This window comes from Elephas maximus, chromosome 10 (genome assembly GCF_024166365.1).
Source record: "Elephas maximus indicus isolate mEleMax1 chromosome 10, mEleMax1 primary haplotype, whole genome shotgun sequence".
NCBI classification, from domain to species: domain Eukaryota; kingdom Metazoa; phylum Chordata; class Mammalia; order Proboscidea; family Elephantidae; genus Elephas; species Elephas maximus.
The window spans coordinates 117,694,884-117,719,102 of record NC_064828.1 but is presented as its reverse complement, the minus strand read 5'-3'; the positions used below and the strand labels follow the sequence as shown (position 1 = coordinate 117,719,102).

The following is a 24,219-nucleotide window of genomic DNA, read 5'->3' as shown; positions in this document are numbered from 1 at the left end:
TCAAGACATCTCTGGGAAAAGACTTCCAGGAAGTGAGAACAGAGAGAGGTGACTAGTCAGCAGTAGCAGTAGAAACCGTCTCAGGCTCAGGACACTTGGGGAAGGGGCCATCTTTAAAACAGATTAACTTTGGGAAGAGAAAAAGACAAATTAAAAACTCTGAGGGGAAAGGAAAAGGACTTAGGAGCCATTCTGACTTGGGCTGGGCCCTTGGAATCACTATGCCCTATCCTAGACCCACTAAACCAGAACCTCCACAGAACACTGTGATGTAGAGCCATGGCCAACAACTACTGGTTTATGGAGGCCCAGACAGCCCAGTGATGGTAGCAGTGAACGTTTTACACTGTAGACCACGTGAACAGCACCAAATGGTTCTCTCTGCCTTAAACGACAGAGTTCTCCGATTTGTCCCCCGGCTAGGATTCTCTGCAATACAAAAAAGCAGACCACCACTGCTACAGAGCTCTAAGCACCAACAGTGGCTCCAAGACAAGCACCAGCTGTAGAAAGAACACAGGCTCAGGTAGGGCTAAGCGGGATTCCCCACAGAGACCCCGATAAAAACAAAGCTACAGTCAATACTTCCGTACACTCAGAGTCTACTGTGTATTTTATACATACTTAACTGTTCATTTTTTTCCCTTTAGTAAATTTGATTAAATTTTTAAAAACACAGGGATTTCCCTTTCCTTACTAAAAGTCTGGACTCAAGAACAATAGCTCAATCTTACAAAAAAAAATGCTTATTACTGGGTCAGCATCATCAACTCAGAAGGACAGATTTCTTTACTGAAGGGCTTTGTCTCTGTCTTGGTGAATATTTTAACTAGATGACATCCTTATCTAATTTAGACAGTACCTAACTACAAGTGACTGCTAATACCGAAGACTCATTATTCAAAAATATCTCCAGAGACTGGAATTATGGCAGAAAGCTAATTTAGCAGGAATCAAACAAATTCAGGTAAGGAAAAAAAAAATCAATTTCAAGTATGGAATAAACCAGGCCTACCTGGAGGGTGGGAAATCCTGGTGGCGTAGTAGTTAAGTGCTACGGTTGCTAACCAAAGCGTTGGCAGTTCGAATCCGCCAGGCGCTCCTTGGAAACTCTATGGGGCAGTTCTACTCTGTCCTGTAGGGTCGCTATGAGTCGGAATCGACTCGATGGCACTGGGTTCTGGGACATGGAGGGTGACTCCTGTGGATGGCCAAAGTGGCTGCGGGTATTTACTCTGGAGAAGGGAAGATGAAGAAAACCCAAAACAGCATAATGGAGTAAAGAGCCCGTATTTTGGAATCAGACTAAGATTCACATCTTTGCTCCATCTCTAACTAACTACAGCATTTGACTACATCAACCTCTCAGTCTGTTTCCTCACTGGAAAATAATACCCACCTAACAGAGTATGAAGATGAAAAGATACCGACTAGACTACCCAATGTGAAAAATTCTTCGTTCTAGTATCTAATAATGATATGAATTCCTATGGAGCTAATGTAAAATAGCAACCCTGCCATGCTGCTTACTACAAGTTCTCAATCGTCCCACCTGTGACAGACACGTTTTCACCTGGAGTTCTTTATTTAATGGATGAGTCAATGCTGACTACACCTAGCACTGGATGCCTGCCCACATACCATCGTTTTTCAGTTAGAGGACTTGGGGCAGGTTACTTCATCTTCCTGAATTACAGAAGCTACCTCATGAAGCTGTAAAGATTAAATGAGTCAATACAGCTAAAACCACTTAGGACAGTGCCTAGCATATACTAAATGCTCAAATATAGGTAGTTATTATTACAGAATCAGTGTACTGCAATTCAGTCCTACAAAAGAACTAGCCAAAATCTACCACTCAATTCTTAAGACTGACTTATTTCCTATGCGGGAAAATTTTAAACAAACAAAAAACACTCTCCATACCCCAAAAAGAAGCAAACAAGCAACTACTATTCCACAGAGCACACAATAATGGCAAACGCTCAGAGAGTCCTTACTGTGCACCAGGCACTATTCTACGCTTTCAGATGCTAACTTACTTAACTCTCACTACAAGCCAGTGAGGTACTGTCATTATTTCCACTTACAGAGGGGGAAGCACAGACACAGGGAAGTTAAGTGACTTGTTCAAAAGCACACAGCTAGGCAAGGGTGCAGCCTGGATTTGAACTCACGCCATCTGGCTTCACGGTGCTTCTGATGTCACTCATCCTCCCTCTTTACGTTGTCAGTCTGCTCCCAAGACTGGCAAACATCAGTAGCTCTGGATGGCTTACACTGAGTGTACTGGCATGTTCCAATAAAGCCTAGTATTTCTGAATAGGTACACACATTTTAGACAGTGAGTCATGACTTGCTTCTTAATGACAGACTCAGATCTAATAAAACGAGACGCAGCAAGGTTACAAGGTATATAGACAGCCAAATCAAAACTAAAAAATGACTTTGTAAAACCAATGAGAAGGCTAACATTTTTGTTATCCCTGCTGCTTTCAAATCCAGTATAGGAAGGCAACATTAGGGTTCTTTTTAAAGGCTCATCTAAAAGACATTGATGAATAGAACAGTGTACCAGGAATAGCATTTACAGGATGAAAAGTACAAAAACAGTAGATTTACTCAACGGCTGAAAAAGGAAAAATGAAAAGAGACCTGTCTGTAAAAATAGCTTCATTTTGCAAATATGCAGGTTTACTTATACATACTTAGTATATGTGTCCGACTTGATGTGCAAGCCTGAATACTGTGAACATTCTGAAATCGACACCATATTGACTTCTGCGTTCAAACGCTACCTGAATGAGCCAGTCCATTTTTGGTGGCCAGAGAACAGAAAGACTGTGTATCGTCGACACCAGAAAGCTCCTTAAAGCGGATGCTAACATCTAAGGCAGTGCCGACGAACCAGGGATTTCAGTCACCACATTAATGAGAGCTGTTCCTGACGCAAGCTGGCACAGCTATGAGTGGTGCTGAGGAAGACAGCAAGAACTACTACTCCAAAGGGGCGCAGCAAAAGACTCCATGTACACGCCACCCTGCTGCCACGTCCCATGGAAAGGGAGCTCAAGTGAAAAAGAATGAGAGAAATGTATATAGTCTGTTTCTTATTTACGTTATAAGAATATGAATTTATACACACAATTTTAAACAATGTGCCGTAATCTGAAAATATTATACCTGTCAAGTTATTTAACTCAGACAGATCTGGCTTTATCGTCAGTGTTTTGTAGATGATTTGTATGTAAAGTATACTATATACGAATCTTTACTGTTAGGTTATGATAAGCCAAAATTAACGCTGGTGAAATTCACACTAGCCAGCTAACCAAACAATCCATCATATACCAAGTCAATAATTATGTGACAGTGATTTTTAATAATAACAACAATAAAAGAACAGTAGCAATTACATATTATAACCAAAAATAATGAAGAAAGAAAGGAGGGAGGAAAGAAGGAAAAAAGGGCTACCACTTAAAAGCAACTCAAGACAACACTGTAACAAAGCTCCTCCTGGGAAGCCGGGAGGATCTCAGCGATCTGCAGGAACAGGAACACGTGAACAACAGACGATGCGAAGCATCACAGAATACTGAATTAGAGTCCTCAATAAGCTTCTTTATATGTTCATTTTATCTACAAATACCAAATTTTAGTGACCCCTAATTTACTTATTAGTACCAAGTCTGCAGATATATGAAGAAATCAAAGTTTAAGGAAAAATGGGGATAATTTATTCTTCAAAACAAAGGACTTGAATTTTTAGATCTGTCCCGGGGTCATTTCGAGAACCCTGGAGGACCACTATGGGCTGCAGGTCACAAAGAACCACTTATTTAAATACCATTTTTAGTGCAATGTAAATATTATCTTGCAACCCCCTCCTCACACTAACAGTGACAAGGCCTCAAAATTACTGTAAGTGGAAAATACCCACCTCTCTCTAGGAAAGCACACCGGGCATTCCACTTATCATATAGCTGTGCACTGCTTTTCTGCTTACAAGCTCTTTTATATGCATTATTTCTTTAATGCTCACATCCACCCTGAGAAGATGAAATTGTCTCCATTTCACAGGCATGAAACCCGAGGCCCAGAAAAGGTCAACTTAGGTATTGTCTAAGTGGCAGAGCCAGGGCTGTAGTTCAGACTTCCTGCCTGCAGGTCAAGGCTTCTGTACCCACAAGTACCACAAGCTAGATCTGGAGGCCCAATGAGGCTAAGTAAAGAGCTCTGTAACACCAGAGTGCCAGAAGGGAGGGGATCTGGAGGCCCAATTAGGCTACGTAAAGAGCTCTGTAACACCAGAATGCCAGAAGGAAGGGGATCTGGAGGCCCAGTGAGGCTAGGTAAAGAGCTCTGTAACACCAGAGTGCCAGCAGGGTCTTGTTACAGAGGTCACATCTGGGCCAGGCCCTCCTTGAGCAAGTCAGTCTCTACTGCGGTTCAGGCATCGGGATTTTCAAAAGTGCCCAAAACCCAAAAACCAAGCCTACTGGCGTTGAGTCAATTCTGACTCATAGCGACCCTACAGGACAGAGTAGAACCGCCCCACAAAGTTTCCAAGGAGTGCCTGGTGGATTTGAACTACTGACCTTTTGGTAAGCAGCTGTAGCACTGGACCACTACGCTGTGCCCAGGTGAGTCCAAAATGCACCAGGGCCGAGAAATTCTGAAGTCAGATGAAACAAAGAGCAATAGTGCTTCAGCATGTCTCTCGACTCGTATTCGTTTCTACTTTTACATTCTCCTTTATATTAATTAACCTTCATTCCGAAACTGGCCAGGGTTGGGTAGGCGTTTAACACAGCCAAAGCGCTGACCTCACAGACCTCAGTGCCAGCTATCAAAGACATGCAAATCTGCATAACACCAGCGGTGTAAAAATATTTTCTGTTGTTTTGTTTAACAAACCCCTCTAGTGGATATTCGGAATGTTAAATTGAAAAGTACCACCTTCAGTTTGTGCTACTGGGAACATTTAAAACCACTGTCTTCACCTGAAGGAAAAAACTGAACCACCCTTTTTTTTTTTGGAATTTTTATTGTGCTTTAAGTGAAAGTTTACAAATCAAGTCAGTCTCTCATACAAAAATTTATATACACCTTGCTATGTACTCCTAGCTGCTCTCCCGCAATGAGACAGCACGCTCCTTCTCTCCACCCTCTATTTCTGTGTCTATTCAGCCAGCTTCTGTCTGCCTCTGCCCTCCTATCTCCTGTCCAGACAGAAGCTGCCCACACAATCCCATGTGTCTATTTGATCCAAGAAGCTCACTCCTCACCAGTATCATTTTCTAACTTATAGTCCAGTCCAATCCCTGTCTGAAGAGGGCTTTGGGAATGGTTCCTGTCTTGGGCTAATGAACCAGTTTTTAATGTTGTTATTTAATGTTGTTAGTTGCCATCAAGTCGATTCCAACTCATGGTGACCCCATGTGTGTCAGAGTAGAATGGTGCTCCATTGGGTTCTCAAGGCTGTGACCTTTCGGAAGCAGGCCTGTCTTCCAAGGTGCCTCTACGTGGGTTGAAACTGACCTTTTAGAGCACTTAACTGTTTGCACCACCCAGGGACTCCCCACTTTTTAATACAATACCATATTTAAGTTGCATTCACTTGAAGAATAGGAAGCTTTACTGCACTAAACATAATAACCCATTGCCATTGAGTCGATTCAGAACGACCCTACAGGACAGAGTAGAACCACCCCACAGGGCTTCTCCAAGGCTGTCATCTCCACAGGAGCAGACCGCCACAACTCTCTCCGGCAGAGCCGCTGGTGGGTTCGAACCGCAGACAAACGCTTAGTCACTGCGCCACCGGGGCTCCTTCATTAAACGTAATAAAAGTAACGGTTGGGTATTTAAAGGACAAATCAGATGCCAATTAGCACTGAGAATCATTTTTAAAATACTGGATACTGAACCAAGCTTACCTTTTGTAGACTTGTTGGATTCAGCTGAGTTTTGTCAATTATTTTTATTGCGACCTAGGGAAAAAAAGATTAATAAATATTTATGGATTCAAAGAATTTGGTAATTACAGATGAACCGGTTTTGTAAATACCCAGGCACTATTAAAAGCAAGCAACCAAATCAAACCAAACATCTAAAGCTCAGGTAGTTACAATAAGCAGTATTTTCTCATTGAAAGTAGGGGCTTTATACAAATAAGGGTGCTATAAAATTTCATATTCAAGTTGCTTATAAACAAAGGAATGCTCTCCAAACCAAGTAATAAATAAGGGATTATACAATGAAAACATTCTAAAACACATGGCAATATAGCAAATTTCTTCTTCGCTATTTACTGATGCTTTAATTTTCGCTGTCTCTCATATCTGAGGGCAGGCATATGTGGCCCAGAATGCCTCTTTGAGTGTCCTGCATATATAGGAGCTTGGTAAGTGTATGAACAAATAAGTTGGTACTGAATCTGAAAACTAAAAAGTTTTATGTTTTAAAAATTACTAAAGCCCTTCAGGCGGTTTAAGAAGGAAAGCGAATGGTGCCAGAGTGACCTGCAGGAGTCCAGGGAGGTGTGCACAGAAGCAACTAGCGAGGCACCTAGTCGTCTCTGTCCAAAGAGGGGTGAGGACACAAAACAGGCCCCTGGGCACAGGAAGAAGGAATGCGTCAGAGCTACTGATGTGCATTTCTCATCTTAAATAAAAAATCGGCTTTACTAATATTTAATAAGGGGACTGGTACTGACCTCCTCGCCTGGTCGGCTGTCACCTGCCATGTCATACAAGGGATTTCCAGGGGCTAAGGCCATCCATGATGGGGGATATGGGAGTGATGACAGGGATGAAAGGGAGCATAAATGTGCGAGGCTCTGCCGTGAAGCAGGGGATGTAAATTAACTTGATCAACAGTGAGCCCAGCCTGCAGGGTTTCCTGTTGTGCATCCGGTGGACACAGGCCAGTGAAATGTCCCCGAAGAAAGGGTCTGTGGCCAAAGTCTGGGGAAAGCTCTTGGAGATTCTCTGTGTAATGGTTCTCGGGGTCTTTTTGTCTCCTTTATGCTCTCATTGATGTCCCCCAAAGAACTCCGGCTTATGTTGGTTATATCTATCAATATTTACTGAATTAGAAATGAAAACTGAGAAATTACAAATTTAACAATTCATTTCAAAATAACAATAAGCCCATTACAAGTTAACGTAAATATGGCATATTTTTATAAAATTCTCCTAAGTGCTTCTGCAGTCACTGTTGTAATATCAAAGGTTATCTAGCCTCTGGAAAACTCCGCCAGACACTTGTGAGAGAGAGTGAAAAAAGTCATGTTTTAACAGCATTATAAAAAGAGTATGGACTTCACAGACCCCTGAAACAGCCTCAGAAAACTTCCAGGGGTCCCCATAGCACATCTTCAGAACTGTTGCACTGTGCATGTAACATTATTTAAAATGAACAAAACCGATTAACTTGGTCTAAAGTTTTCGTCTCCCCGATTCGACTGTTTCCTATGAACCTATTAACCTGCGAGCAGTTACAGAAGGACTGATCCTGAAGTAAAAGAAAACACACCCCTGGAGGGGAGGAAGCAAGGCAGAAATGGGGGAGGAGCAGAGAGTGAGTGAGAGTGCTTGAGAAAGCGAAGTCAGGTTTTTAATTCTGTATTTGGAAAATAAAAGTCTCAACAGAAACTACAGTAAACGAAGCTAGAGAAAACGCTGGCTGCAAAAGTCTGACTACCTTCTGCATACCTCAGCTGGGGGGAAGACGCCTTATTCATCTCTACAGCCCGAGCTCACTGCCTGGACACCGAGGCGCTTAGTAAATGCTTGGAGAGTTGAGCTGAGGCCTTGGACACCAATACGCTGGAGACATCAGAGAGAGAGTGAAGAAACAGGATTTCTGGTGCTTTAATAGGTGCGTCTTCACTTTCATAAGCAATTTTATGCGGTATACTTGGGTTTCCCAATTTTCAAAGAAATCTCTCAAATTCACTGCCCTTTCCTGGCCACCACTCTGCCTTCCTCCTCCTCTTCAGGGCAAATCTCTCCAGGATGCTGCCTTTCCAGCTCCCCATCCTCTCTCTGTGCTCAGACCTGGTTTCCACGCTCAGGACTGGACTCTTGACCCCCACCCTCTTCAGGTTATGCCCAACATCCTCCTACTCAGGAGCTGGAATCAACCCCACGGCAACTAACGCCACCACCCTAGCCCTCCTGTACTAAAGACCCCAATGCGATCCTGATCTTAGATGGTTCATCTTTAGGGACTGCTGTCCGAGTACCGCCTGGAGCGAAAATCAATAGGATGCATTCAGTTTAAACTGCAGAAAGCCGTCATTTTGTCAAAAGCTAACAGTGTCCCCAGAGTGAAATGTTATTTCACGTGACAAGAATGTGTGTGGCAATGAAGGCCGAGAGGACAGATCCTAAGTCCCTCTTCCCTCCAGCTCCCTGCTGGGGTGACTCAGCCACCAAAATAACCCTGCTCAGAGGTGGAGCCTGGAGGAGAGTTCAGAAAGAACACAGGCCTGAGGTCACCAAAAGAGGAGGCAAAACGCAGCTGCACTGTGAGGTGTTTTGGCAAGGTGGACACTGGAAAGAAGATCACCCACTCGTCCCTGTGTAGCTGTCGGGGCATGGCAAAAACCAAGGGGGCTCACTAGGAGAGGAGAAAGAGCAGAGTCCCTGCCACTGGCCCTAGTCCTGGGAAATTCTACTTACTCACCCTGACGCCAGAAGCAAAGTGGAAAGTTACAGAATAAAGACAGCACATACCTGAGAAGGACTTCCCCCAACATGCCTCAACAGAAAGGTCCCAACAGATCCACAGCCCACACCACTGGAGAAAAGGTCTTATCTGCCACTCTCTTTCACTTTCACTAGCGATCAAAAGACCCCAACGCCCTGCTCCTCACAGCGTTAAAGCATCCACAGCCACTAAAGGAGTAGGCAAAAAAGATTCCAAGTCCTTTAAAGGAAGGCACTGGTAGAAAGGAGGCTAAGCCAAATTCCCACACACACACATACCAAAAAACCTGTTGTTGTCGAGTCGATTCTGACTCATAGCAACCCTATACGACAGAGCAGAACTCCCCCGTAGGGTTCCCAAGGAGTGCCTGGTGGATTTGAACACAGCTGGAGACAAAATAAAACTTCAAATAAAAATGTCACAACACACAACATGGAAGAATGTCACAGCCTGAAGTGGAGGGAAGAAGTCAGACACGAAATAACATACACTGTAGGGTCGCTATGAGTCGGAATCGACTTGACAGCACTGGATTTGTTTTTTTTTTTTTGGTAGGATTCCATTAGTAGACTTTTAAAAAACAGGCAAAAGGAACCTATGGTCTCAATACAGCTGGTGCCTTGGGGAGAAGGGAGGAAGTGACTAGGAGGAGGTACAACGGAGACTTCCTGGGGCGCTGGTCACAGTATATTTTTGCCCTGGGTCACTGTAATGCAAACGTGTTTACTTTATGGTAATATATCAAGCTTTACACTCAGGATTTGGGCACTTTTTCTGTACGTGTGCTATATTTCAAGAAAAATAAGTTTATTTTTTAAAAAATGGATGATGACTGACTTCAAATTCTTGTAAAAAGACCAGACTTAATGGTTGCACTAGGACTAGGACCTGGGAGGTCTTAGTCCCCAGACCTTCTGTTAACCCAAGACAGGAACCATTCCAAAGTCAACTCTTCAGACAGGGGTTGGACTGGACTGTAAGACAGAAAATGGTACTGGTGGGGAGTGAGCTTCTTCGCTCAAGTAGACACATGAGACTATGTGGGCAGCTCCTGTCTGGAGGGGAGATGAGAGGGCAGAGGGGGTCAGAAGCTGGCTGAATGGACACGAAAAGAGAATGGAGAGAAAGGAGTGTGCTGTCTCGTTAGGGAGAGCGCTACTAGGAGTATACAGCAAGACGTATATAAATTTTTGTATGAGAGACTGACTTAATTTGTAAACTCTCACTGAAAGCACACAAAAAAAGTTTATGACTTAAAGAATAATGAAAAGTCAATTGACAATGCCTAAAAACCTGAGAAATAAATAAGCCAGAATAGAAGCATATTTTTAAAGATATGAAAGTGAAACCAAAAACATCAGTTTAAAAGACTAAAAGTAGTTGCCCTGGGAGATTAGGAAATGGGTGGGGGGTATAGAGGACTACGATATTTTTTTTAACAGCCTCAACTTTTTAAACTGTGTAATATATAATTTGAATAAAAATAACAAGATAAACAGTTTTTCACGATCATATTGAAGACATTTGGCTAACGATGGCAGACTGATTACACATTTATCTATTCTCCCACCTGACAGCCCAATTTAGGAATAAGGACAGAATGACAAGTGACTGTCAACAATTTCTGGGTGATAAAAATCTGATGCAGGTGTAGTGACACACGTGGCAGGGCAGAGGAAGCTGAGCCCTGAGTGTGCTGGAAGAAAGGTACACTCCAGGAAAAACTTGACTGTCCAGAAAAAACAACCCCGTGCACTTGGAAGGACCCAGTGTCACGGCCAACTTTCCTCCCAACCACAAAAGGCTAAGCCAGGCACTGGGCCATCCACCCTCCTACTCCCCCAGGTACAGAGAGCACTCCATTTGCATTTTAGTGTACCACTCTTGGATATATAAACAGAAAATCAAAGATCACCAGACAAATGCAGAAAGCCTATGATTTTTTTCTAACACCCTTCTCAAAGGATCTGTTGTTAAGGAAAAATTATGCCACTTAATTGTTGAGTACCGGTAGTTACCATACTAATGCTTCCAAAGATCCAAAACTATGCCACTTAATTGTTGGTGGTGGTAGTTACCATACTAATGCTTCCAAAAATCCAAAATTATGCCACCTTATTGTTCAGTGGCGGGAGTTACCATACTAATGCTTCCAAAAATCCCTGCTGAAACAGCTCCGTCACAACTGATGAACCTTCCACAGACTTAAAAATCATAAGGTCCAAGCCCTCATCTCACAGATGATGAAACCAACTAAAAGCGTAGAGGTGAAGCTACGCGTCCAAGCTCACTGAACTGGTGAGCGCTGCTGTTGGAGGCCTAGCCTTCCATCTGTGCTCAGAGTGGGAGCTGGGACTCGGCTTTCCCACAGGCCAGCCCGTGTTCTCCACATGGTCTATCTGTTGGCAACAAAAGCTAAAACCATGTAGTCAGCACGGATGACTAGGTGTCTTAAAAATCTTTCTGGAACAAGATCAAAAATTAGCATATACTCTAATTAAAAAAAAAAACAAACCCACAGCCATCGAATCAATTCCAACTTACAGAGACCCTACAGGGCAGAGTGGAACTGCCCCATAGGGTTTCCAAGGAAGTGGCCGGTGGATTTGGACTGCTGACCTTTTGATTTGCAGCCAAGTTCTTAACCACCGTGCCACTAGGGCTCCATACTCTAATGAAGCGTAAAATTATGCTCTATGTGAGAAAAATACATAACTTGAAAATCACATACTTTCCTGGAAAAAAAAAGACGACATCATTGTTTTACTAGTTATGACAAATCATTATGCTTTTGGGGGGGGGTAGCATTAAAGCGTCTTTGACAAATTAAACCACCTTTTCCTAAAAGACAGTTATGACCTTGGTTAACGCTCATGAATTCATGACCCTGGTGGTCAGACATGTTCCACAAAGCCAAACAGGCAGACACGGACCTAAAAACGGCCCCAGCCAAAGTGGAGGAATCAGCTCCCACAGCAACAGCTTCCATCAGAGAAGTGAAGAGAACCCACTGCCTTCCTCTTCTACCAGCTGCCTTGGTTTTGGCCGATCTGCTCTGCCTCTGTGTTTTTATGGTGAAGCTTGTGGGTTCCTCTGGGTTTTAGAAATAGAATGATCATTATGTGAACTCTCCCAAGCCAAGGTAACGGGATGATCTTTAGTTTAGACTTCTGAATTTAAAGAAGTATTTTTGAAGACTTCCACTTTAAGAATGGTGAAAACTGGGGTATAAAAACATCCGAAATTGTGTGATGAGGCGAATTTTAATTTGTAGGAATTGGGTTTATGTTTTTTTCTTTCTTTTTCTTCTTTACATTAACTGTAAATACTCCATCTCGAAATTGTACTAAAAGCACTCATCATTTTTATGTACTTATAGCTGTTACCAGAATACTAAGGCTTCTGTTTGTTTACTTCCAAACCTGCTACTATCAATTTCCAACTCATACAAATCGTTTTGGATATTAACTCCCTTTTTGTCAGCTATATAGTTGTTTTGAATAAAAACTCAATTAATCAGTACCCCCCATCCCCCAAAAAACTACTACTAGTCCAGTTTTGCTGTAGTATCAAATATCCACAATCATCTGAAAAGGGTATTAAAATACTCCCTTTCCTAGCTACATGTCTGTGTGAGGTCATATCTTTTTCATGTATTTCAACCAGAAATTTGAATGCAAAAGCAGATATGGGAATCCAGTTGAATTCTATTAAGCCAGACGTTAAAGAGATTTATAAAAAATTAAAACAATTTAAATAATTAATGCCACTTTTCTCAATAATTTATTTTGAAATAGTTATTCATAAAAATATTATTTATATTAACATGTAAAAGGTTTATTATTTATATTAACATGTAAAAGGTTTATTATTATGTTAAATATATACAGTGAAATCTGTGACAGCCAGAACTCGACAGGACTGCTTTGTTTTTCCAGGTCTTGCAAGTTTTCCTCCTTTGACAGGGTGAAGTCTTGCCACTTTTTTATCACTGGTTTTAGTGGAAAATATTTGAGTTTTCCTTAGTGACAAAACCTCAAGCCTAGTTAAATCCAATTCTTCCAACCCCTGTCAGCACCTGGAGAAGTGACCGTGGCTGGAGAGTCACATAGCTGACTACAGCTGACTCTTCTCACTCTGAATGCAGGATCACTAACCTCAGGTAAACCTAGTGGCTGCCTGGCATTTCTTCTACATGTCTGCAGTGCACTCACTCTCCTGCTCATCCAGCAACTATTTTAACTTCTCGGGCCTCTAATACCTTACATTTTTTTCCTCGACACTCAGACTTTTAGCTGGTGATTTCAGTTTCCATTTTATTAAACCAATAGGTGCAGTCAGAGTAGAACGTCTACAAGTTCCCATCAGGGCATGGAACCACTTGCCTGCACCTATGCCAGTGCCCTCTGCCTTCCTCCTGTTTCTATGTAAGAACTGCCTGTGCTACCTGTGAGGGTTAAGACTGTGTGTCAACTTGGCTGGGCCACGATTCTCAGTGTTTATATGTGATCACTCCCATGATGGGATCTGTTGTGAGTAGCCAATCAATTGGAAAGGCGTTTCCTTGGAGGTGGCCTGCATCTGAATATAAGCAGACGTTCTGGATTTTTGTTCACTCTGAATCATAAGACTGCCTCCTGTTCGTCTGACCTCCAGTTCTGGGAACTTGAGCTATGAGCTTTTCTGCCGATCTTGGGATTCGCTGATCTTCACAGCCTGTGAGCAGAGTCCTGCTCTCCGACCTGCCGATCTTGGGTTTGCCAGCTCCTGTAACTATACGAATCAGGAGAAGCCTTGTGGACTTGCCTGCCAACCTTAGGATTCGTTGATATTCATTGCCTGTGAGCAAGAGCCCTGCTTTTCGACCTGCTGATCTTGGATCTACCAGCCCCTGCAGCTACATGAATCGGGAGAAGCCTCTATCCTAATTCACGGACTTGGGACGTTTTAGCCTCTACAATCGCATGAGCTGTTTCTTTGATATAAATCTCTCTCTGTATATATTTACATGCTTTACCGGTTTTGCTCCTCTAGAGAAAAAAGAAGACAGCCTAAAACACTACCCAAGGCCAATACCTCAAGCCATTCTGAAGCCACCCCCTTTCATCCACTTCAATGTCTCTTGCGTGGGATCACTTTTTCTCTTTTGGTCAAGATCACTCCCATAAGCAGATAAACATGTTGATCTTTTGCTTATCTTTAAAAAAAAAATACCTTGGCCTGACATCTTCCTCTAGCTAGCATTCGTCCCATTTCTCAGTGCCTCAAAAGAGCTATCTTGTGTCTAATATCGACCCACCTATTCTCTCCTGAACCAATAATAATATGTTATGTGATATGCATGAGTGCACACTACCACCCAAAAAGTGCCACAAGGTATTTGAAAGGTAAGCTGGAACATTTGGGACAAATCAGCCATAAACACAGAGAACCCAAGAAAGTTAAAAAAAAAAAAAAAAAAAAAACGAGGTAACTATTAATTTTAGGTAAGATAAAAAATATCTACAAGAAATGATAATACAACACTGAACAATGTTTACATAGTCTTAATTAAGTAAATAAGTCCAACCACAGATGTCACTGGAATCATAATGGAAGGTCGGGGAGAGGAAGGTAGATGTGGAGGTGAGAGCTACACCCTTATCTTCCATGAAGAGAAAGCCAATGGTGTCTAAAGTAGACTATCTGGAGATAATCGACAGCAAAAGGAGGAGCTTAAAGAAACTCAAAGTGGGAGCCTTTGAGTAACGGCACCAAGGGATAAAGAGGGTGGGAAAAGAAGCTTCTGATATTAGTTAGGAGGCTTTGAGTACTATTTGAGTTTTAAGCTACGTGCATGCATTACTTTGGGAGAAAAAAATTAAGTCAAGAATAAAAAATAGCTTCAACAAGTACCAAATGAATGATACAAGTGTTCTGTAGTTCAGGTGAGGGGAAAGGCTCCTGGAGGCTATGAAAATAAGTGGGGGGTGGGGGAGGGACTTCAAAGAAAACTGTAGTATAGAAAACAGACAATGTTTTGGAAGCCAAAAATAACTTTTAGCTGAAAAGCTAGCCGAAAACAAGCTAGCAGGTGGGACTAACATGCCCAAATCTACAATACACATGGGACAGAAGCTTTTATGACTGTAAGGATAAGGGGCAGTGTTTTCATCCAAGAGCTAAATCAGATAAATTTCAGAACTGGTGCTTGTTTTTTCTTGCTATACAAAACAAGGATCTTGATGCTTTTTTCTGATTGGTTCATAGTCTCAAAATTAAGAATTATCCTAGAGAGGAGAGGAGTCTTATACAAATCGGGCTTATACTACAATCAATCTCTATAAAAACTTGATTAGAAAATGTTCCCTGAATATACACAGCATATACCTTGGTTATAATTCATTATTCTAATTTGTCTGCTAAATAAGAATGCCTTTCCTCCAGTGAACACAGCTTCTCTCGAGTGTGGCTTCAGCGTACGGCACTCAGCTCTCTCAGGTATACAGTTCTTTCCACTATATAGTTCTACTATGTCTGCTCTAAGCCCAAAGATGGCAATTAAAACTGTCTCTTAACGTAATACATAATATCCCTTGGTTTTATACTGAATCAGAGTAATTTAAGTCCCTGAAACACCAATATCACTTGCTGTAACCCTCCGGGTTTCCTTTAGAGGTCTTAGGTACCTTAATAGGCAAGATACATCACAGTTCCATCAAAGGGCAAAAGAACTGCTGATGGAAATAGAGACTTTAGCTTTTAGTGAGCTAAGAACGGAACTCACCCCTTTAGTGAGCTGAGAACAGTACACAAAAATGCTTGTTTGCCAACTGTGCCCCCCAACAGCAGGTATTTTCATAACAGTGCTTTGCTGATTTTTTTACAGCAACATGTAAAAAAATGGCAGAGCACGCTTACAAAAATACCAGGGAGGGAGGTTTGGTAAAGAGGAGTTAGATAAAGAAAATGATAAAACTTGAAAACAAAATTAAGACCTACTATGTTCCTGGATAGAAAGACTCGGTGTCATTAAAATATCAGATTTCTCACAAATTAACTTATCAATTCAAGAAATTCCAGTAAGATTCTTTTTGGAACATGACAACTTGATTCTAACATTCATCTGGAAGAATAAATGGCAAGAAGAGTTATGAAAATTTTCGTAAATACACCACAGGTTTTACGTTGCTATCTATCAGGTATATTATACTGCAACTTTCTAGTCAAAATTTACTTAACTTTTTACTGTGACTCAGCAGTCCCGCTCCTGGGTAACTACCCTAGATAAGTTCAAACTTAGGTTTACATAAAAACTTGTACATAAATGTTTACAGCGGCTCTGCTGTTAACTGCCAAACATGAGAGTGCTATGATGGGTTTTTTTATAGCAACATGTAACAAAAAATGGCAGAGCACGCTTACAAAAATACCGGGGGGGAAGGGGGTCTGGCAAATAAACACAGAACATGTGCATTATTTGCGTAAAATACAGTACACAAATATTATAGCCTTACCATACATTCACAATGAACAGCTAGGGAAAAAAATGCCATTCACGATAGTAACAAAAATTATAAAATACCTTGAAACAAACTTAGCAAGAATTATGCAAAAATATCCCATTTTGGTGAGTGTCGCCTGGGGTCTTAAACGCTAGCAAGCGGCCATCTAAGATGCATTAATTGGTCTCAACCTAGCTGAAGCAAAGGAGAATGAAGAACACCAAAGACACAAGGTAATTATGAGCCCAAGAGACAGAAAGGACCACATAAACCAGAGACTACATCAGCCTGAGACCAGAAGAACTAAATGGTGCCCGGCTATAACCAACGACTGCCCTGACAGGGAACACAACAGAGAATCCCTGATGGAGCAGGAGAACGGTGGGGTGCAGACCTCATATTCTCCTAAAAACATCAGACTTAACGGTCTGGCTGAGACTGGAGGGACTCTGGAGGTCATGGTCCCCGGACCTTCTGTTAGCCCAAGACAGGAACCATTCCAAAGCCAACTCTTCAGACAGGGATTGGAATGGACTATAAGATAGAAAATGATACTGGTGAGGAGTGAGCTTCTTGGCTCAAGTAGACATATGAGACTACGTGGGCATCTCCTGTCTGAAGGGGAGATGAGATGGCAGAGGTGGTCAGAAGCTGGCTGAATGGATACAAAAATAAGAGTGGAGGGAAGGAGTATGCTGTCTCATTAGGGGGAGAGCAACTAGGAGTATATAGCAAGATATATATAAATTTTTGTATGAGAGACTGACTTGATTTGTAATCTTTCACCTAAAGAATAATAAAAAAAAGAATTAAGCAAAACTCAGATAAACAAAATTGAGACATACTTCATGTTCCTGGATAGAAAGACTCAGTGTCATTAAAGTATCAGATTTCTCACAAATTAATTTATCAATTCAAGAAATTCCAATAAGATCCTGTTTGGAACATGACAACTTGATTTTAAGTTCATCTGGAAGACTAAATGGCAAGAAGAGTTATGAAAATTTTCACACATAAGAATAATTAGCAGAGCGCTTGACCTACCCTTCCAAATCAAAAAATTCTACAAAGCTGTGTTGGCAAAAGACTAAATAAACAGATTAGAGAAACAAAAGCATATATAGTAAAAGCAGAGAAAGCCAGAGAAGGGAAAAACAAACAAACAAACAAACCTGTTGACGTTGAGTTGATTCCGACTCACAGAGACCACATAAGACAGAGTAGAACTGCCCCACAGGGTTTTCAAGGAGTAGCTGGTGGATTCGAACTGCTGACCTTTTGGTTGGTTAGCAGCCTGAGCTCTTAACCACTGCGCCACCAGGACTCCATCAAAGAAGGAAAACTCAAATATTTTCCACTAGTACAGAACAACAGAAAAGTGGTAAGACTGCACCCTGTCAAAAGACAGAAAACTTGCGAGACCCGGAAAACCAAGGCAGTCCCGTTGAGTTCTGGCTCTCACAGGTTTCACTGTATGTGGGAATTCAGTCTGTGATAAAGCAGGTATCTTCAATCAGGGGGCAAGAGGGATGGTCCCAGAGGCAAAAAAAAGTTAGATCCCTGTGTCATACTCAAAACCCAGGCGCCATCAAGCCGACTGTGCATGTGTGTGTCAAGGGTGGAACCCGGCTCCACAGGGTCCTCGATGGCTGATTTTTCCTTGAGGAGAATCACCAACCTTTGTCAGTGGGTGGCTGCATTAGCCATTTGCACCACCCAGGGACTCCGATATAACCCCCCAAAATATATTCCAAATGAATTAAACATTAAAATGTTAACCACAGCCGGCGTAGCAGGGGCGGGGGTGTGAGGACCACGGTTTCAGGGGACATCTAGGTCAACTCGCATAATAAAATCTATTAAGAAAACATTCTGCATCCCACCTTGGACAGTGGCTTCTGGGGTCTTAAATGCTAGCAAGTGGCCACCTAAGATGCATCGATTGGTCTCAACCCACCAGGAGCAAAGGAGAACGAAGAACACCAAGGACACATGGTAATTATGAGCCCAAGAGACAGAAAGGGCCACATAAACCAGAGACTCCATCAGCCTGAGACAGAACTAGATAGTACTCGGCTACAACCAATGACTGCCCGGACAGGGAACACAACAGAGAACCCCTGAAGGAGCAGGAGAGCAATAGGATGCAGACCCCGAATTCTCGTAAAAAGACCAGGCTTAATGGTCTGACTGAGACCAGAAGGACCCCAGAGGTCATGGTCCCCAGACCTTCTGTTAGCCCAAGACAGGAACCATTCCCAAGGCCAACTCTTCAGGCAGGGATTGGACTGGACTATGGAATAGAAAGGGATACTGATGAAGAATGAGCTTCTTGGATCAAGTAGACACCTGAGACCATGTGGCCAGCTCCTGTCTGGAGGGGAGATGAGAGAGCAGAGGGGGTCAGAAGCTGGCCAAATGGACACAAAAATAGAGAGTGGAAGGAAGGAGTGTGCTGTCTCATTAGGGGGAGAGCAATTAGGAGTACATAGCAAGGTGTACATAAATTTTTGTATGAGAGACTGACCTGATTTGTAAACTTTCACTTAAAGCACAATGAAAATATTAAAAAAAAAAAAGTTAACCATAGGAGTATTAGAAAATACAGAATCATTTTCTAAATCTTGTGACAAAGTAAACCTTTCTCACGAAGACATGTAACCCAGATGTAATAAAAAAAAAAAATTTAAAACTTCTCTAAAGCAAAAGACATCCCATACCCACTGTCGTCGAGTAGATTCTGACTCACAGCAACCCTACAGGACAGAGCAGAACTGCCCTATGAGAGTTTCCAATTCTGTAATCTTTACGGCAGCAGGTTGCCACATCTTTTGCCCATGGAGTGGCTCGTGGGCTCGAACTGCCTACTTTTTTTGGTTAGCTGCCGAGCACTTTAACCTCTATGCTACCAGGGCTCCTCAAAATAAGTAATATCCAGGAAAAAATATTCACAGCCTCTAAACGGATACCTGAAATACATGAGTCACTAAGAAAAATGGATAAGGGATATGAACAAGAAACATAAAAAAAGAAAATATAAATGACAAAAGCATAGGAAAAGATCATCAAATTAAGTAGTTATGAAGGAAAATCAAGTTTTAAAAAATACCTTTTCATCCATTAAAAATAAATAAAACCAAACCCGTTGCCACTGAGTCAATTATGACTCACAGCCACCCTACAGGACACAGAAGAACTGCCCTGTAGGGTTTCCAAGGAATGCCCAGGTAGGTTCGAACTGCCAATCCTTTGGTTAGTAGCCGTAGCTCTTAACCACTACGCCACAGGGTTTCCTTTCATCCATTAGACAGACAAAAATTATCTATACAGTGCTAGCCAGGGTGTGGGAAAACAAACACTCACACTAGCTTTGGTAGGATAATAAGCCCACATTTTTTTCACAAACGATTTAGCATTATCTGCTACACGTGGAGACCTGGTGGTGCAGTGGTTAAGAGATCGGCTGCTAACCAAAAAGGTCGGCACTTCGAATCCACCACCTGCTCCCTGGAAACCCTATGGAGCAGTTCTACTCTGTCCTATAGGGTCGCAACTCAATGACAAAGGATTTGGTTTTTTGGTTTATTACACATGGGGCTGCTATTGTATTAGTTGGAATCAACTCGACTGTACCCAACAACAACATTAAAATGTAAAGTATTCATCCCCTTTGACCCAGGGCTTCCACCTCCAGGAACTTATTCTACAGGAGCACTCTTAACAAGAGCACAGAGAGACATGTTAAAGAATGTGCACTGCAGATCTGTTTGTAACAGTAAAACATTAGAAACAACCCCAATGCCCACCAATGGGAAACAAAGTATGGTACATCCGTAGACTGGAAGATCACATTACCATCAAAACAGTATGTTAGATCTATGAGTACTAACATCCAGAGATGGTTCTGATACATTGTGAAATTTTAAAAAATTACAGAATATTGTTTTACATGAGTCTCTTTTTGTGTAAATAAACAAAAAGTGTCTATGTAAAAAACTGTGGGAATATATACCAAACTGCTGAAAGTGGATTCTCTTTGAGGAGAGAAATTTCAAGGAGCTTTCAATTTCTATGTAACAGTCATTTCCCATAATTCTGGGTCATACCTATATAAAAAAAAAAAAAAGTAAGTAGTTTTGCTCAAAGTTTTTAAAAAATTAGGAAAAAATATTAATTTAAGCCACTACGCCAGTCATGTTCGAGCACGTTTTTGGAGAGAGAACCTACTGTATGTAAGCACAGTAGGCCAAACTCCAACCACACATATTAAGTAAAGGGGAGGGGGTCTGTCTCAATCCCCTCTTAACCCACCACCTCCACCACATAACTGGCAGAGTAACCACCTAGGATTGGTGGGAACTACACACAGAGGTTTTGTGCCTTCTATCAACAAAGCTTTATCAAGAAAGTTTTGACCAAGGGCAGCAAAGAAAGCCCCAACCACTCATGCTGGTCCCAAAAGCCATCTAGGCACCTCAACAAGGAGTCATAACCAAAAATCCATATGGATTTTGTCCCTAAAATTGAGCTGAATCCCTAACCTTTTTTTTAGGTCCCTGCACACACAGGAAACGAGAGTACTTGTATGGCACACTGCAGCAAAGACTCTCTGTTTGCTGGCAGAATGACTGGCCTAGGGCTGGGCTGCGGGCATCAGTCTCATGGCACACCTGTCAACCTATCAGGAAGCTCTGGTGCAGTGGAAGCATTTCTTTAAAAAGCGTCCTTCAAAAGTATTACCATATTCACTCAACACATTTATTCAGTGCGTGACACATGCCAAGCAGTGTTTTAAGTACTGACACCTATCCCTGCCGAGTAAGTACAGTCTACAAACCAGAAGGGTTGTGATGGTCAATGTTATGTGTCAACGTGGCTAGGCCATGTCTCCCAGTGGTTTGGCAGGTATTGTATAATCATCCCCACTCTGTGATGTAATGTGAGCACCCCATCAGGTGGAGCCACATTTTCTTTGGGGATATGGCCTGCACCCAATACACGGGATGTCTGGCAAAGCTCACAATCACTCTCGCAATTCTGCGCTCATCTTGTAGTCTGACCCCCAGTTCTTGGAGAAGCCTTCAGCCAGCTACCTGACCTGCAGATTTTGGGTTCGCAAGCTCCCACAACCAGTGAGCCAGCAGCCTACATCCTGACTGCGGATTTTGAGTTCGTCAGCCTCTGTAACCATGTGAATCAAGAGAAGCACGCAGCCTGCCGCCTGACCAGGGATTTGGGACTTGCCAGCCTCCACAATTACATGAGCCCTTTCCTTGAAGTAAATTTCTCTCTCTCTCTCTATATACACGTGTGCTTTACTGGTTTTGTGCCTCTGGAGAACCCAGCCTAAAACAAGGGTTGACAGGAAAACAAGCAATTCCAGTACAATGCAAAATGTACCATATAGAGGAAGTATTGGGATTTTTAACATGAGCCCCATGCCTGGGGAAAGGGGGTCTGTCAGGAAACTCCCCAGAAGAAGCGATATGTACACAGAAGAATGAAGAACATTTCAGGCAGACGGAACAGCAGGGACAAAGATCTAAAGGCAAGAAATTAAAGTACAGTTCAAGAGCCCGAACAGATTCTGTGCTGCCCAAGTAGCATGGAAGGAGGGAGATGAGTTCAGGGGTTTAGTGGATGTGTTCTGATGGATAAGGGATGAGTCTGAGCAGAGAGCCAACACTACAAAAGTTAGGAAAGTACCATATTTTACGCAAGTAATGGGTGCCCCTTCTACGTTTGTTTGCTAACCGCGCCTCCCCCGCGAGGCACGTGAAAAAAAATTTGGCATGGCAGCACTTCTGAAAATCCTACAACGTAGAAGGCAGGTGTTATTTGCGCAAAAATATGGTATGCCCTTACTACACAATAACCCATCAAACATAAGCTGTGAGGAAAGGTACTTAGAGCAAAAAATCTTGAGGACATATGTGTAAACAGACATTACCACTAATGTGTAGTGTCATGAGCTTATACACATAAGTGCACATGAGAAGTTAAAAACAATTTCTACTGTAATGGCAGATATTTACTACTGAAGAAGAACAAAACACTGCCCATTTTTAAAGTTAAAGGGCTACTCAAATAATGTAACATCTTCAACATTTAAAGTAGTGGGAAGATCACATTCTCAACAACAAAATAAAATAAATTATTAAATCAATAGTGCAAAAACAAAAGAACTCCCAGATAACAGGTTTCTTTTCTTTAAAAAAAAAAAAAAAAAAGTTTACTTAGCTTAGAAATAAGCCCAAATATATACATTCTCTTCCCTCTTTGCTCTCTTTTACGTGGTACTATATAGTGTCATCACAGAAACAAACAATTAATATTTACCTCTCTGCCTGTAAGGATATGTCTTGCCAACTTCACTTTTGCAAAATTCCCCTTGCCGATTGTTTTCAAGAGTCTGTAGTTTCCGATGTGAGGCTGCTCATCTGCACAGGAAGCTATGGAGTTTCTACACCGTGCTCCGGAGCGCCCAGTTCGAGAGGTAACTTCTGGACGCCCATCTCCGTGTGACGTGTGCTAAAATACAACATGCACAAAGACAAGGAAATGAGGGGACACATAGTACTCGCCAAGTTTTAAGAGTGTCTCCCTGAAGAAACAAAACATTATTGCTTTAATTTTAACCCTAATGCATCTGGCACTTCAAAGGAATTTACCCACATGATATAAATTTATAAGGAAAATGAGGATGTTGAGAACAAAAACACCAAGTGTTGAAGTTCAACTCAGAGTTCAGAAAGAAGATATTTTTTGCATATGTGGCTATTATACAAAATGGGAGTAACAGAATTGCTTCACGGTCATAAAGGACTTAACTTTTCCATATGCTGTGAGATACACCATCACACGCGATCCTCACCACACCATGGGAAGCAGGCAGGCAGCTAATGTCACCGTTACAAGATGCGGGTACTCTGGTGACTTACTCAAGGCCACATCTCTATTTAGTGAGAGATCCAAGGGGAACGTGGATTCCCAATTTCTTTCTACACTATACTGCTAACACTAATTCAAATGGATGTGTTTAAAGAAACAACTAGACTGGCCCTCGATAAATGTTAGTTGACTAAATGAGTACTCAGTATGGTCAATAAAGGTAAACAAACCAGCCACACCTCTAGCCCTATTAGACACCAAGGCACTAGAGTTACAGCTGCTGCGGAACCTCCGCATGTACAACATCCAGGTGAGTTGGGCTTCTTCCTCCCTCCATGTGCTCACAGGTGCACTGCCTCCACTCTCTGCCACTTGACTGTTAGCTCCTGTTCCAGGAAGGCTTCTCAACTCTCCCACATCAAGCACACAGACTTTTCCAATCTCTATTCTTTTCCCTCTTCCAACTTTTTGTCTAAGAAAATGTGCCTTGTTTTCTCTCACCCTCTCTACCTGTAGGTCAGAACAATCCTGATTCTTTGTAATACGAGCAGTACGCAGATTACAAACATTCCAACATCTGTCTTTAAGTCGAATTTGTATGTTAGAACAGTTAGGCACAGTTCGTATCTAACATCAGTTAGTCAAATGTTTATCTTAGTAAACCCTGCTGGCGTAGTGGTAAGGGCTACGGCTGCTAACCAAAAGGTTGACAGTTCGAATCCACCAGGCGCTCCTTTATGGGGCAGTTCTACTCTGTCCTGTTGGGTTGCTATGAGTCGGAATCGACTCGACGGCAGTAGGTTTGGTTTTGGTTTTTAGAGTACATAGTGTACCCTTCCATGCATTAAAAAAAAACAGTAAAGAACACTTCCAGATACACTAGAACACCTTTAACATAATAATACAGTAATAATACTAATAAACAGCCCTGGTGGTGCAGTGGGTAAGAGATACAGCTGCAACCAAAAGTTTGGCAGTTCAAATCTACCAGCCACTCCTTGGAAACTCTATGGGGCAGTTCTACTCTGTCCTATAGGGTCGCTATGAGTTTTGATGCGGGTTGCAACGTAACGCCTGTTATTATGAACCACTGTACGCACCTCAAATTTTTAATGTAATAGGC

General features: G+C 42.1%; 1 protein-coding gene across 8 annotated transcripts in view; it reads right to left on the bottom strand.

The window, feature by feature from the left end:
- Window positions 1-24,219, bottom strand: part of MARK3 (microtubule affinity regulating kinase 3) — a 97,554-nt gene that overhangs the window by 49,497 nt on the left and 23,838 nt on the right. For 6 of the 8 annotated variants that reach the window (XM_049899565.1, XM_049899567.1, XM_049899566.1 and 3 more), the window contains exons 2-3: window positions 22,545-22,736; window positions 5,943-5,996 (exon numbers count right to left, since the gene is read on the bottom strand). In XM_049899565.1, coding sequence (XP_049755522.1) covers window positions 5,943-5,996; window positions 22,545-22,736 — 246 coding nt within the window. Of the gene's footprint in view, window positions 1-4,601; window positions 4,679-5,942; window positions 5,997-22,544; window positions 22,737-24,219 lie in introns of those variants that run through there. The other 2 variants (XM_049899571.1, XM_049899572.1) reach the window with 2 other exon arrangements.